Source organism: Pimephales promelas, chromosome 5, assembly GCF_988280905.1.
Source record: "Pimephales promelas chromosome 5, fPimPro1.hap1.1, whole genome shotgun sequence".
Classification (NCBI taxonomy): Eukaryota; Metazoa; Chordata; class Actinopteri; order Cypriniformes; family Leuciscidae; genus Pimephales; species Pimephales promelas.
Genome location: NC_142773.1, coordinates 37,340,072 through 37,355,035, shown reverse-complemented (window position 1 = coordinate 37,355,035; position 14,964 = coordinate 37,340,072). Strand labels below are relative to the sequence as shown.

At 38.2% G+C, this 14,964-nt stretch overlaps 2 protein-coding genes across 4 annotated transcripts; both read right to left on the bottom strand.

Moving 5' to 3' along the window:
- Positions 1 to 157: 157 nt before the first annotated feature.
- On the bottom strand, positions 158 to 5,267 carry LOC120483143 (uncharacterized). Of its 2 annotated transcripts, none has more exons than XM_089131432.1 (7): positions 4,735 to 5,267; positions 3,145 to 3,348; positions 2,948 to 3,066; positions 2,711 to 2,870; positions 2,444 to 2,559; positions 327 to 2,361; positions 158 to 232 (listed from the first exon to the last, which is right to left on the bottom strand). In XM_089131432.1, the coding sequence occupies exons 1-7, from the start codon at positions 5,027 to 5,029 to the stop codon at positions 225 to 227; spliced, it is 2,937 nt and encodes a 978-aa protein (XP_088987558.1). In that variant the 5' UTR covers positions 5,030 to 5,267; the 3' UTR covers positions 158 to 224. The 2 variants fall into 2 exon arrangements, with proteins under 2 accessions (XP_088987558.1, XP_039533987.2); XM_039678053.2 differs by having other exon boundaries at positions 3,145 to 3,321; positions 4,735 to 5,265.
- A 2,164-nt stretch (positions 5,268 to 7,431) lies between these two features.
- pfn2a (profilin 2a) lies at positions 7,432 to 12,533 on the bottom strand. Of its 2 annotated transcripts, none has more exons than XM_039676752.2 (3): positions 12,082 to 12,533; positions 10,808 to 11,000; positions 7,432 to 9,114 (listed from the first exon to the last, which is right to left on the bottom strand). In XM_039676752.2, the coding sequence occupies exons 1-3, from the start codon at positions 12,208 to 12,210 to the stop codon at positions 9,017 to 9,019; spliced, it is 420 nt and encodes a 139-aa protein (XP_039532686.1). In that variant the 5' UTR covers positions 12,211 to 12,533; the 3' UTR covers positions 7,432 to 9,016. The 2 variants fall into 2 exon arrangements, with proteins under 2 accessions (XP_039532686.1, XP_039532687.1); XM_039676753.2 differs by lacking the exon at positions 7,432 to 9,114 and adding an exon at positions 9,229 to 9,445 and having other exon boundaries at positions 12,082 to 12,457.
- Positions 12,534 to 14,964: the final 2,431 nt, after the last annotated feature.

The following is a 14,964-nucleotide window of genomic DNA, read 5'->3' as shown; positions in this document are numbered from 1 at the left end:
TGAAAAACTCAAATTATTTGTAAGAACCCAGAATATAAACTTGTGCAAAAGACAAAAATACCCTAATCAATAAAGACTCAAAATGAACTCCATACAGTATATTTAACTAAACAGGCATTGCAGGCCAGACATTCTTTAAAGAAAAACCAATAGCAGCTTTGGCACTTAAACAGTTTTATTAGTTAGCGTCGTCTCAAGTCCTTGGTCTACTGTGGATAAACGCCTCATAACCCTTAAAAAAAAATAATGTGTAAAAAAAACATACATACAAATATACACACAGTAGTTATGATGTACTATTTTGTACACCGAACTGATTCACTTACCATCTAAAGTGTCAGCTGAGAGTAACGCATCCTGGTTAGATTGAACAGCAGGAACCCAATATGTGCCCCTAAAAACAGGATGCAGAGATTTTCTACTTTGAGAGTTATACTGCTGAGGGTTAATTAATGGAAGGTTACCACCACTAGTTTGCTCTGGTTGAGGTGGCGTGGTTGAGGGCTCAAATGATTTGTGATTATCGGATGGCTGAGGTAATGACATCTGGTTGAATGAGTCTCTTGTGGGAGAGTCAGATTTTGGAACCTTAGCATTTGAATAAGTAGCTTGATACCAGTGATCCATATGCACATTTTTGCCATGAGCTGTAGGTTTTAAAATGTCAGATTGGTCCATTTCCTCAAAAAAGGGAGCATTATTTGGAGCAACTAACTTTGGTTGCCTGTACTGTCCCCATGGGGAAAAACGCCATTCCCTCTTAGCCTGGTAAACTGGAGGTTTTGGGCTTTGGTTTGAATTGACAAGAGGCTCAGTAACTGCTCCATTTTGTAAGCGTCCAGAAGGCACCTTAGAAGGTCCCAAAGGGTGTAGAACAGGAGTAACATTTGCAGATTCCCCTGTAGGCCATGTATAACCAGTTTGTGACTCCAACTTCCAAAAAATGGAAGGATTCATACTAGGTCCCATCAAAAGCTTTGAAGTATGAGGGACTTGGATACCCTTAACAGTGGGATTCTCTACCAAATATTGCATTGCTGTAATATCTGAAGCTGGTGGTACAATTGCATCGTGTGAAGAAAGCAGGCCATTATTATAACCCATGCCATGAACAAGAGGAAATGGGTTTGAACCTGCAGATATAACAGGAGATGACAGCACTTGGCCTGTAGCTTTAGTCAGACTAGAAATTTCAAAACTAGACAGAGGACGATCAAAATAGAGATGGTTGTGGAAGGATATTGAAGGTGGGCCAGAGCAGAAAGATGGACAGAGAAAAGAATGTGACAAACAAATTGGAGTCAGGCAAGCATTTATGGGGGCAGGGGTGTCAACAACTTCAGGAAATTTGGGGAGTGAAGGGGTTGGATCGGGGCTTTGGTCATAATCAAAGTCCATGCTCATAGGAGGATCCTTAACTGATGTGTTTGATCTGGAAGCAACAGCCCCAGAGGTGGAAACTGTATTATTCTGGAGGACATTTATAGGAACCAGAGGCATTACCGGAGAATGTGGTGGGAAGGGTTTATCCCATTGATTGTGGAAGATCTGTGGCCCTGCTTTTCTTGTAGGGGCAGGTGTAGGTGGTGCAGACTCTGGTTTTGGTGGAATGTGTGGTTTAGAGGGCCCTGGTTGGTTTTGGGAATAAGGCCAGTTTAGGTCTTGTGGAAATCCAGGTTTTCCAGGATACTGCAAATTTCTGGGAGGAAACCTAAGCGCCCATTCCGCAGGTGGGACAACAGGTATTGTGAACGCCAACTCATCTTGAGGACTGCTTGTGGGTTTTAGTAGGGGAGCGAGAGTGGTTTTAGGAGCCTTGGTAGGAAGCAACAAAGGTTCTCTTGGATCTGGCAAAGCTGCACTTGGACTGGGGACAGGGGTGAGACCCGAACTGGGCTTAAAGATCCAAGGGTACCAAGTTTGAGGAGGTCTTATGTAAAAGGGTGCTTGTGGCTGCTGGGTGATAGCAGTTGGGAGACCCATAATTTTGGGACCTTGGGGAACAACCTCTGGTGACCTGTTTGGAGGAAAATGTAGAAAAGGGTAACTAGGAGGAACAGGTTTAAAATTTGGCTGGCCCGGGATGTAATAATGAAGAGGAGGAGTTGGCAACTTCTGAACTGTTGAACTTGTGGAGGTTGTTAAACTTGGACCCCTTATTGGCTGAGTGGTTTCAGTGGTGGTGGTGGTGGTGGTTGTAGTAATGGTGGGGGGAGGGACTGTAGATGAAACTCGAGGCTGTGGCGTAAAAGTCATTGTATAATTTTTAGGTGCATGATCAGGCAAACTCATTTTCGACAATGCTGGACAGGACAGATTAAACTCGCTGTCTGCTGCCATGCTAAGAGTGAACATCCCATCCTGCAAAAGGCAGAAAATTAGTTTTTTCAAGATGAGAAACTAGTTGAAATTAGTCAAATGTGAAATACTGTATATTGCATACCTTTGGCTCAGTGCATGGCATATACGGAGCATAGATGACCACACTTTCTGCATCCGACACCAAGCTGTATCCACATCTAGTTGACGCATCCAGTAGAGGCTCCCACGCACTCAATACTAAGTTTAAACATAATTAACTAAATTTAGACCTGTAACACTCACATCAACCTGCAAACAAAGATCCCAGACAGCAACAGTGTAGTGGATTCACTGCTTCCCGAATGTGGGCCGGATCTATGTTGCTGTTTGGGATGGACCTGTTTGTTACCTTTGATCTTCAGGTTCTCAGAGACTTCTTTAGACAGCCTCACAATCATGCCATTTGTGTAGCAGGAGACAGTTGGAGCTCTCTGTGCCGAGGTTGGTGAGGAACAAGACATTTTCACAGCCAATCCAAACCAAAGTAAGGGAAGAACAAAAGTGTCTTTCTGAAAAGACCAACGAGTAAGGTCAGAATGGATAATGCATGCTATAATTCTATTTATATTGAAATCTAAATGCAAACCTGATGTGAAACGTAACATCCATCATTTGGTATAATGAAAACAAAGTCTCTCCATGTTCTCAGAAATCTATGACCACATTCCGAGGGCAACTGTGACAGTGGAAGAGGTGGATTGCTTCCTACAAAAAGATAAAAATACATTTTTGGGAAGCAAAAAACAAAAGTTTGAAGTCTTAAATGTCAATGCAGAGGCAAACCTCGATCAATAAGAAAGTTGGATCCAAAAGGAGCCTCTCGTCCATGAATGGTCAGTTTCATCAAATCTCCAGTACAATCTACTTGGGGTTTCATATCAAGTAGCCTTTCTACTGTTGGAGTATACAGGGTGTTCAGACCATAAACCTGTCCCCAAAGAGGTTGCAACTTCATTCCGCCTTTTGACAGAAGACAAACAGGGTAAACTGGAAGACAATAATAATAATAATAATAATGAATTTTATTTGTAATGCACTTTATACATGACGAACATATCTCAAAGTGCTACAAGTGTACAGATAAAAGCAATAAGAATAGCTATAAAAAACATGCAATGACAGAATTAAGACAACAAACTTAAGAACAGTCAGTTAACAACAAAAGCAAAATTTTGGCAAAAAGCAAAAAGACCAACTTTAACACAATGCAAACAAAAATAAACACTTTTGCATGGAGGTGCAATAAATAACCCCATTCAGGCCCAATCCACACTACTGCGTTTTCGTTAAAAAATCGAGACCTTTTGCTACGTTTGCAACTCCCGTCCAGACTAAAATGGAAAAAACTAAGGCCTAAAACGGAGAAGTTTAGAAACGCTGGTCGCTGATCAACCAATCACAACAAACGCATGACCCATAACTAAATCCGATTGAAATTCAGGCTTCACATAAGACATGTATGCCTAACCATTAGACAGGAGGTAGAGGAGCTGTGGAACATTAACATCCATAGCAATGGACATTAGGTAAATAAAATTACTAACATTATTAATATGATTTTATGTCTTCAATGTTGTGACCATTAAATACCACTCAGCTTTTCATTAGTTTTAGTGAAAAACCGCAAAAAAGAATGTGAAATGAATGAATACACAGCAACACACGCGCACACTCCATAGATGTACACATGCTCAGAAGCATCTACTGCAACCAAGTATTTTAAGGTTAAAAGATGACTTTGCTTCAGTGGCCGGTTGCATAAACTGCTAAGATTAGTCTTACAAGTTATTCATCACTTTTTTTTCATTATTATTCATTACTATGTAAAAACATACATTGGTCTAATTTGAAACCAAAAAGTAAAACTGATTGCCCCTTGATTAATTTGGTCATTGGACATTCTAGTGACCTACTAAAAACATATTTTTTAGCATACTGTTTATACCAGTGGTTCTCAACAGTCCTCAGGACCCACTGCTCTGCACATTTTGTATGTCTCTCTTAGGATGAGGATCTGAATCAGGTGTGTTAAATAAGGTAGACATACACAATATGCAGAACAGTGGGTCCCGAGGACTGGTGTTGAGAACCACGGGTTTATACAACTGGCCTCTAGGTGTCAATTGCCAAACAGGCCTAATAATAAAAACACAATAAAATGAGTTTGCAACAAATCTTGTTTTAAGACTCATTTATAAAAGGTTTTATTTAGTTTGTTTTCCTCAGTGGGGAAAATAAAACTAGTTGACTAAAGTCATGGACAAAACTTTTTGTTAAATATTCACTAAACATGTATTCTGTATTTTTAGTAATTTAAATCGTCCTTAAAAATGCATAAAAAAAATCACGGGTAGGCCTATCTATATAGTTTACCTGGATCACCTGCATTCTCATCGGCTCGTCCGAGATCCGAAGAAAAACGGTCACAACCATCACCATTAGACTTTGGAGCTTGGTTTGGCCCAACGAGAACACACCCGACCCGTTCTCCAGATTTCGGCTTCTCGTCTCCTCGGTCCAATAACTCACTTGTCCGTGCGTTCTTGTGAAAAGAGCCCAGTGAAAACGGTTTCTTTTCCTCATTAAATAGCACAAAACCACTAACTTTAATAAAGCTAAGACAAATAAACAGAACACATTTCAGAATCTGTTTCCCTTTAGTCGCCATTCGACAAGACAATTTTGCACACACACCGCGGTAGGCTACACCACTGTAGTGTGTCACAAAAACGCGTCTATTTTCAAGCACCGGAAATATATAAGCTCGTATGTCAAATCAGACACCTGTTAGCCACCCTAGACTGGAGAGATAAATTAAACAGGGATGTGGATAAGTATCATTTGTGAGGTAGGCAACGTCGGTCCAGGAGAGGCGATGTCCTGCAGAGTTTTGCTCCAACCCTAATCAAACACACCTGAACAAGCTAATCAATGTCTTCAGAATTGCAACAGGCAGCGTTTTCTTCCAGGGTTGGACCGAAACTCTGCAGGACTCAGGACTGACGTTGGTCTAACTTTTCTCTAATGGACATCAATGGACTTTTCTCTAATGGACTTAAATGGACCCCAACCGTTTCAACGTCCATGTCAGCGCAGCTTCAAACGATACCGGACGTTGGAAACGTGTCTTATCTAACGAAACAATAGGTTATTTAAAAAAATAAATAGAAAAGTTTAAATTTTATAAACACCAATGCCTTACTCTGTGCTGTGATGCGCGTCCGTGACTCCTCTTCATCAAGATGAACGAATCTTTTTTCGAGTCATTTCGTTCATTCTGAGTAAATTATCAGCTAAAGTTTTTTTAAGTGAACTAATCCTAAGTAGAGTAAAACGTGTGTGTAGGCACATTTTTACAAGTTACACTCTGCCAGTTCTAGATGGCAAGAGGTTGCAACTCTTCACATCAGACAAGCTAATTCTGGAAATAAAATCCTTTACTATCCCTTTAAATATATTTTATAAACCTGCCTTAGAAAAAACATTACATCTTGAGACAAAACTGGGCTATTTGATATGGGTCATTCCGAATCGGTTGCTTGTTGTAACTCTTCAAATACAAGCTATATTTTGATCTTTTTCAACACTGAATCTAATACTACACATATTTAACTATTTATTGGTCAATCTCAGGCAACTTTATTTATTTTTTTACAAGGTTTAAGCAGAATATGGACGCATGTTTTCTCAACCCAACCTACCGAAAATCATGTTATTTAAAAAACAAATTTAGAAGCATATATATATATATATGCTTCTAAATTTGTTTTATATATATGTTGTACTATAAATTATGGGCCAAACAAAACTGATTAAAAAAAATATATTTTTTTAGAAAAATAAATAGTAACAGGACTGAAGGTAACAGGATTGAGTTTTTAAGCAAAAAGTTAGCATTGATAGCATTGATGCTAATAGCGTGAGGACACTGAGCCATTTCTAGTGCCTTACCAAAAGTTAATATTTTTTTAAAATAAAAAAATAAATCTAAGAAAAAGTTAAGGTAACAGGACTGTATGTTGAGATTGACCTTCTCATTCATAGTTACAATTTCATCAAATATACAGAAATATGCCCCATTGCCTTCAGAAGATCCAGATGATGCAACTTACTGTTGAAAATGTGTCTACGTTTTTCAGAGGGGGATGTAACAGGACTGAGTGAAAACTCCCCGGGGACATGACTAAAATGTGTATTTTAAAATATTAGATCAAATGTTTTTTTCTTTTTTTCATTTTAAAGCAATTTGGATATTAAGTCACACTTTCTGACAAAAAAAATCTGATTTCTTAAGGATTTTAATCATAATATTTCATGGTAAAGTTTAGAGAGATAGAGTTGGGACATGCAGAAAATTGTATTTTTTAAGTGTTCTCTGTCATTTTTATTAATGTTTTTAATTATACGTTTTAAATTTATAGTTAGCTTAATGTGCATGACATTTTACTTAATGATAAAATGTGTTTTAGAGTTCATTTTCATGCAATTTTATACATATAATGTCCTGGGGACAGAAATGTCACCCTTTTGGTGGAATGGCTCATTTGTCAGTGCTGTTTGTAATTATAGCGACCTCTTCAGGCTTATCCATGTCAAATACAATCCAAAGAGGCATCGCATTTAATTTCAACAGTTCACATGTTGAATAGAAAATATCTTAAGAGAGAAAGGCAGCAAATGCCTTTTCTGATACCTACCATGCACTACACCGTCTTTGATAAACTTCATTTTCAACATATTTATAAAAAGATACTTAAAGACAAACACATGAACAAAATGAAATTTCTGGTTGGAATAGGTTTATTTGATCTGTCTGTAAACAAGGTGGTTAAATCATGGCATTTGTTTTTTTTCTTTCCTTTCACGCAAATTGAGTTGAGCTGGCCAGATGTAAGAAGGGAGAGAATTGGACATAATTTGATGATTTTTTTTTTTTTTTTTTATCTATACATTTTCCACAGGCCCTGGAGTTTGAATTTATGCCAAATATCCCAAAGGTGCCACTAAAGAATCGACTCCTCAAGGCAGCAGTTAAAATCCATCTCACAGTAGCAACAGATCAGATCTACATTATGGCACAGGATACACAGCTTTATTTAACAAGTTTCCACAATACAACTGACTTCGACTAGTGGTCTTTTTCCATCTAATACCACCATATCCCAGAAAAGGTTAGTGTACACAGTTTACTTCAGTATATATATTTTTTGTCTATTTAATGAAGCATTTGTACCGTGCTATGACAGTTTGATACATCGCAATTAAGTAGTGTACAAGGCAATGACTTCCAAATGGTTTCATTCTTGGAAATAACAGTCAAATTAAACAGTGAAATGAAAAGTCAAAAATGTTTAAGAATTTTGAAGTGACATGTTAACAATAAGACTGCCATTTCATCTATTCAAGACATTCACGAGAAAAATTCTCAGGTAGTTATCATACACTTGATTTTTAATTCAAACTGTTAAGCCAGTAATAGTGTTTAATAGAAATGAGCTTGGTGTTACATTGTGTACTTGGTGTTGAAAAAATTTAGTGTTATAAAGTCAGCAACAGATGAAGCTAGCAGTCATCCTTCACAACAGTTTGGAGCAATTCGGTTAAATCCCTTCATATGAAACACAAAATTGGTCCTATTGGAGAACCCAAAGTGAAATGGACAGAACCAGAGGTACATTGGGATGGCAGCACTTTGTCTTAAAAAAAAAAAAAAGGACAAACATAAAAGAAAAAACATTTTACAGGAGCTGGCAAACAACAATTATAAGTGCCTGAGCTATTGTAGCGATGGAATGTCCATACAGAGTCCGGGATGCAAAGGCTCTTGGGGAACAATTTAACCCAAACCTTGTAAATGCTGATCTGCCACCACACTCAAAATATTCCAACATTAGACCAATGACTTACAAGACCACATCCAAATACAACAGCAAAAGCATTTGATATAAGGTATTCAAACTAAAGAAGGTACAGCTGGGGCCAGGGTGTTGCGGTTCACAAGGGCAGGGGCAGAGGCGCTTACTAAATTCAGGATCAAACCGATCAAACAAAAATCAAGTGTTATGTGACTGGTTAACTTCATTCTCAACGCTGAGACACGGTGGTGTAATTAGTTATTGGAAAAAACGATGATATTGACCTAAAAGATATGCATGCACTTTCTTCATCCTGGACATGCTTTATACAAGGAAGACCATGAGAGCTCAGCAAGGACTCGAAGCACTCGAGAAGCATAATCTATCTTAAGCTGGTTCATTAGCAAGTGCCTAAGGAAAAAATTGGACAATGTAGTTACTTCATTTACTTGTGAATTTACACAAATTCTGGGCAGTCCAATTCTTCATTTTTACATCTATGGTATGTACAGTAGTGTATGTGACTGAACCTTCATAAAACCAACATGCTTGATTTACTGTGGCACAACAAAAAGATGTCAGAATTTGGAAAAATAAAGAACACGGAGCATTAAACAAAAGGAAAATTTCATAAAAAAAAATAGACAGATTTAGAGAGACAACAATGCATCTACTAACTGTTTCTGGTAGTGTTGTCAAGTTGACAAAAGGGGGCGAGGATGAGGGTAGGGGTGGGTGGGTAGTGTGGTGCGGTGTATTTAAAGTGAGCTGCTGTGTGGATGGATGGGAAGGGGGCTGCTTTAGTATCCAACTTTCCTCAGGTACTCAGCCATGCTAAATGCTTTCTTGTTGAGCGATCCTCCGTGGGTACCTTCCTTTCCCATGACTACAACCAACACTGGAGTACATAAGGAAAGAAAAAAAAAAGACGACAAATGAACAAAACTGAAAAAAAAAAAAAAAAAAAAGTCTTTCCCCCCGATGACACGGGGACATTAGGATATAATCATCATTCTTCCCTTGATTGCTATTAAATTTTTTCAAGACATTAACTGCTTGAAGGAGAAAGCTTAACAGCAAACTTCTTTCTTCTTTCTGTCCCTCAAGTGAAACTAAACAAGCTTAATTACATTAGAACCCTGAATCCCTCAAGTATTTTGCCATTGAGTATGCCTTCTTATTCAATCCGCCTCCGTGGACCCCTTCTTTGCCCATTACAAGAACCAAGACTGAAAGAGAAGAAATAGAGAAGGGGAAAGTTGAGAAGTGCAGTGGTTAAGGAAAAAAAGGGGAACAATTATGAAAGAGAATCACAATAGCAATCAGAAGTGTTTGCATGCACATGCGTTTCACCATTAAAAGCAACCAAGTACAGGAAAGAGATTCAGAGTATTTGATAAGAAGGCCTGAGGCTTGTTGCTTGAGCGGTGTACTGACACATTTTAGCGTACAGGAAAGAGGAAATAGGAAGAGGAATTTGATGCTGCCACATTCCAAAGGACCTTCAACCCCCCACCCTCCCTTTTTAAATGGAGTTACCTTGCCAAGATCTCTCTCAGAGACTTTCATGGGATCACATTTATACATTGTCTATTGAACATGCTAAGCACACTGGGCTTAAAAGGGACAGTTCAGCCATATTCATTTACTCAACCTAGAGTTGTTCCAATTTCCAAACATGTATGAGTTTCTTTCTCCTGGTAAAAACAAAAGATGATATTTTGAAGAATGTTGGTAACCAAACAGTTGATGGACCCCATTGACTTCAGTGGTATTTTTCCCCCCAATGACGGGGTCCATCAACTGTTTGGTTACTGACATTCTTCAAAATATAATCTTTTGCATTCTCACAGGTTTGAAACAACTTCAGGGAGAGTAAATGAAGACAGAATTTCAACCTAACTTAGGTTAGGAATGATAGACCTTTACTTCTAGGATTGTGCAAATAATCAGCATCTATGAGACTCAACTTGCACCCTGACGATTTATCTAACATGGGCAGAGATAACAGGGTGTGGAGGGGTGTTTACCGCATTACCAGATGATTGATAGCCCAACCGAATTCATTAAACAGTGACAAGGTGAAAGTAAATCGCAAACGCGGTTTAAGAAAACTGTTAGATCAAGAAAAGCTTGTACATGCACAGCGCTGAAATCCAGTGTGTCGTTTTTTCAGAAAAGGAGAGGTAGGGGACAGAAGATTGCACTGGTTTGAAACTATACCTGCCATGTCTGCTTTTCTTATATTCAAAAAGAGGACCACAAAGGCAGACTGTATGAGTGGGCACATCTTAGCATTAAGGGTCATTCATTTTAAAATTGCTATGGAAAACAATATTTATTGAAATAAATCTATGTGAAAAAAAAATTGCAATGGAAAACAATATTTGCTGAAATAAATTGCTATGGAAAACAATATTTATAGAAATAAATCTATATGAAAATTGTAAGGAATTAGATAGAGCTTATTTCCCATGGATAATCTACGCTAATACTTTGAACAGACACAGAACCCCAATAAAAAAAGTCTTGTCAGGGGTGATCCTAAAATATCTGTGGGCTAAATTAAACATTTGACATGTGTAGTTTACCTTTGCCAGCTCTGCCTATGGAAACATTGTATGTCGGCTCTCCATTATGACTCTTTGTCCTGATGTCCATTGTCCAGTCGCCTTCCAGTGGAAGACTGTCTCTGATCACAGAGCACTTCTTTTTCCCTAAAGTCAGCCCACTGGTGAAAAAGGCCTCTCGGTCTTTGCCAACAATGACATCGATTTCATCAGGCTGAAAAATGAAGTGTGAGAAGAAAAAAAAAAACACAAGACATTTTAAAAAGTCTTCTCTTCAATTAGGATTTAGTATCATGCAGGTTTACACTGTCTCCACTGCAAATCATACTTCGTACTTTAAATGAACCTTGTAGAAAACCTGATTGGATCATTTGATCTCCCAGTATAGCATGAAAGAAGCCAATCTGACCCACTCTAGGAGTTTAATTAATAAGTGTAGTTTAGCTTGAACCACCGTTTTTTAATGACAATATAATTATTCCAGTTTTAATGCGAACAGTATTAGATGAGTATTCACAGGCGACGGGACGCCATCTTTGTGTTCCTGTAGGGAAAAAACTTGAAGCACAGGCGCCACTGTCTGAACTTCCTCCTCTCATGGCCTAAGACTGCAGCTTATCTCAAGACTGATCAGACACAGTCCGATCCCTGAATGAATCCCGGGCTTATTAACGATCTAGCGAGGGGATCTCTGCTCATAAAGGGGCTAGAAAAATACAATGCACAACGCGTGGATATGTTAACAGAGATCGATAATGCTGAATAATGCAAAAGGAAATGTGTGATTTAATCAGAGCCAGACCCGTTTACTTCAAAAACACTCTTTAAAAATACAAAAGAAGCTTGCTAGATGGGTTCGGCTGTACAGCGGTTGCACTTTAACTAGGTTCTTTAGATAAGCATAAAGTGGTTCATTGTGATATGAGTAATGAAGTCTAAAGGCCGTGGCCACAGCCCTGTGGTGCTTTCATCTGGGCCTCGACCCATTCAGTAGAAACACACCAATTTCCTCCCGCTCTTTCAATTTTAAGAGAAAAAAAAATCGAGGTTGAAGTGTACCGTTGCCGTTTTGCCAATGATAAACACGATAACAACAGCTCGTTTTTTTGTAATATATGTTTGAAACGGTTAGCTAGCGCTGGGCACGAGACCGGCTCCCCGTGCACGCGTGCTAAAGCTGACTAGCTTGCTAACACCCGAATCCGTCCGCTCGCCCTAACACACAAATTACACTTCAAATTAAATCAAAACCAAGTGTTAACCTCACAACGGGTGCTAATCTAGCAAAAACTTACCGTTATACCGCTAAAAGTACCCCCCTCTGACGATGCCCAAACATATTTGGCGTCCGTGTAGCCAACAATGGCGGCATCCTGGCAGCTGCCATCGGCCATCAGGTTATCCACGTAGCTTTGCCAAGACATTTTTCTGTTATTTGTAATGATATATAGGACGTACTACACCCACTGGAGTGGATTTAACGCTACACGTGCTGAACGACTAGCGAGGGTTGTGCGGATGGAGGGTTTTGGCGTCTCTTGTGCTGTCCGGCTCGTTGGCTTGTATGAAATCTCAGCTCGGGCAGGAAAGAAAGCCGACGGACTGAGACAGCGCCTGGGTGTAGTCCCGTCCTATATCCCTCCGCGCAGACGACCTACCACCGACGCTGCACGAAAATAGACCCTCTCTGATGTGGTCGCATCAGCTTAATTTGACCATCACGGTGTAATTAGTTTCTCAACGCTAGGAAATTGCCAAACATGTCTAAATTGATTATTTTCCACCCCCTTTATGACTCATGAATTAGTTACCCTATCTGTCCACATGACGTTTTCTGATATAACGTGCAATTACTAAAGGGAAAGTTCACTCGAAAATTAAACTTTTGTCAGCATTTAGGCTATTCGCCCTAATTTAGTTCTAAACCTGTATGACTTTAATTTCTGTGTGGAACACAAATGAAAAATTTTGAATAATGACGGTAACAAATCAGTTTAGATTAGCCTCCAATGACTTCTAATTCTGGTTAACTAAAACTAAAACCATAAAACCATTTTTGTTACTACAATAGTATATTGTATAGGTCTCTCTCTCTCTCTCTCTCTCTCTCTCTCTCTCTCTCTCTCTCTCTCTCTCTCTCTCTCTCTCTCTCTCTCTCTCTCATTTCTTACTTTCCTTTAGTCAAACTTGAAAATGGCAAAAATACACAAGTACTAAACTTTAAATTAAAATATAGAATTATTATAGAATTATTTCACAATATTAATAAAAAGCATAATATCTCAATGACACTAAAATAACATGAGGGAAAATACTGAAAAAACCCCACAAAGTCATTCAAATTAATTGTCACTTTGAAAAAGGAATTTGTTTCATATCATGTCAATTCATATTTTCTCGGAATGTAAACAGCAAGCTGTACTTTAACAGATATTTAGCTATATATGGTAGAAACTTTTTTTTTAACTTAAATAACTCCTTTTTAAATCTACAAATAACTAAACTCTGTTATGACAAGTACAAATAGTGCTCATGTTACACCCCACACCACAACAACATGCTGAGGTATAATAGAATAGGTGGGGTGAGTTGTTGTAACACCAGGGCCTTTGTCAAAAAAACAGAGATAAAGAGGACTGGAAAGCAGTTTCCTTCAGTGAAGGCAATAAATACATGAAGACACAGAAACCAGTGGCTCCCCTGTGTAACACTAACATATGTTTTGTTCATTCATTTATGTTGTTAATAAATGTAGGCTACTAATTTTGTTAATCACATTACATTGTTTTTAACTCCAGCCCATTTCATTGCAACCATTTTGAAAGAATAAAGGAAGCCCTTTTAGGAAGAAAAAAAAACAGAAAATTTACTAAACAATCAGGTAATATGGAATTATTGATTCAAAGAACAACAGATAGTCACATTTACAACCATGTCAAACATCAGCCAGCCCAATTTTGTAACATTTTGTTGGTCCAGGGTGGAGAAAGTAGTTCTAATACCTTGAGCATTAGGTCAGCCATGATATTTCTACATTTTTATATATCGAGAGTCTCGATTCGAGACTCTGCTAATTCAGATGAATTGTGGCGGGAATATGTTTGCAAACTAAATTAAATGTAAATCCCAAAATAATGTTGTTTGCCCAGCCCATTGACTTCTACAGTCACATCAGCTGCTGGTTTACATCCATTGTCATTCATGTCAGGACCGATCATGTGGCAAACTATGACACAAAACACACAACAAAACCATGACATTTACAGGCATGGGAGGCACACCCATGGATATGTTATCTCAACTGATTTTATTTGACAAAGCCAAGAAATATTATTCTAATCACCTGTCACTCCCCTAAATCCAACAGACAGCATAAGATAAAACATAGTAAAATATAAAAAGTTTGTTGCATTATTTGGATTAATTGCTGCAGCCACTAGCTTTAGTTGCTTAAGCATAAGACGAAAAAAGTGGTTGAAGAGAATAGGCCTACACATAAAAAAGACCTAATTGATTTTACTATTGTCTTTTGTGGAACACAATTTCCAAAACGTTTAACTAGAGCTTTAAACTGAATATGAAATATGTGAAAAATCCACCAGAGGGGTGTCTCCTCCTCACTGCCGAACTAAAGCACTTCCGGCTTTTCCTCAAAGTGGGTTTGTGGTCGTGTGAATTTACTGTGTGTTATTTCTATATTGCACTTTGGCATGAAGAAAACGCAATCATTATATTTTGATATTTCGAATAGAAAATAAAGATAAAACCGCCAATATCCTGGATTCCAGAAGGTTCAAGCTAATCAGAAGTGTGTGTGTGCAGAATGCAATTGCTCCCCCTACTGGTCATAGCTGAAATTCTATACATAAAGCCACTCAACAAATATAATAAAAACACATTCATCAAAATGATAACAGCACTGTATAATTTCAGCAGGTAGAGTGGAAATAGTTTCTGAAATAAATATAAATATCACTTAGGACTGAGAGTCTGTGATCACTCAGTCAAGTTGCCATAAAGCCTTTAAACTGGTTTCACTGTAACTCTCTAAAATTAGAATATTATTTGTGAGATTTTTTCCCCCTACAATTTTGGCATATTTTTGTAATAGCTGCTGGATAAATAAATGAACACAATAAAGCAAGAATCAAGTATAACAGTCAGTAATGTTTTTTCCT

Excerpts from the sequence above, each read along its gene's own strand:
- LOC120483143 (XM_089131432.1), bottom strand. The coding sequence starts at position 5,029 with ATGGCGACTAAAGGGAAACAGATTCTGAAATGTGTTCTGTTTATTTGT. Across the intron at positions 3,067-3,144 it reads CAACTTTCTTATTGATCGAG|GAAGCAATCCACCTCTTCCA; the intron begins GTTTGCCTCTGC and ends ATCTTTTTGTAG. Across the intron at positions 2,560-2,710 it reads TGAGAACCTGAAGATCAAAG|TATTGAGTGCGTGGGAGCCT; the intron begins GTAACAAACAGG and ends GTTTAAACTTAG.
- pfn2a (XM_039676752.2), bottom strand. The coding sequence starts at position 12,210 with ATGTCTTGGCAAAGCTACGTGGATAACCTGATGGCCGATGGCAGCTGC. Across the intron at positions 11,001-12,081 it reads GTACTTTTAGCGGTATAACG|CCTGATGAAATCGATGTCAT; the intron begins GTAAGTTTTTGC and ends TTCATTTTTCAG. Across the intron at positions 9,115-10,807 it reads CATAGGCAGAGCTGGCAAAG|TGTTGGTTGTAGTCATGGGA; the intron begins GTAAACTACACA and ends TATGTACTCCAG.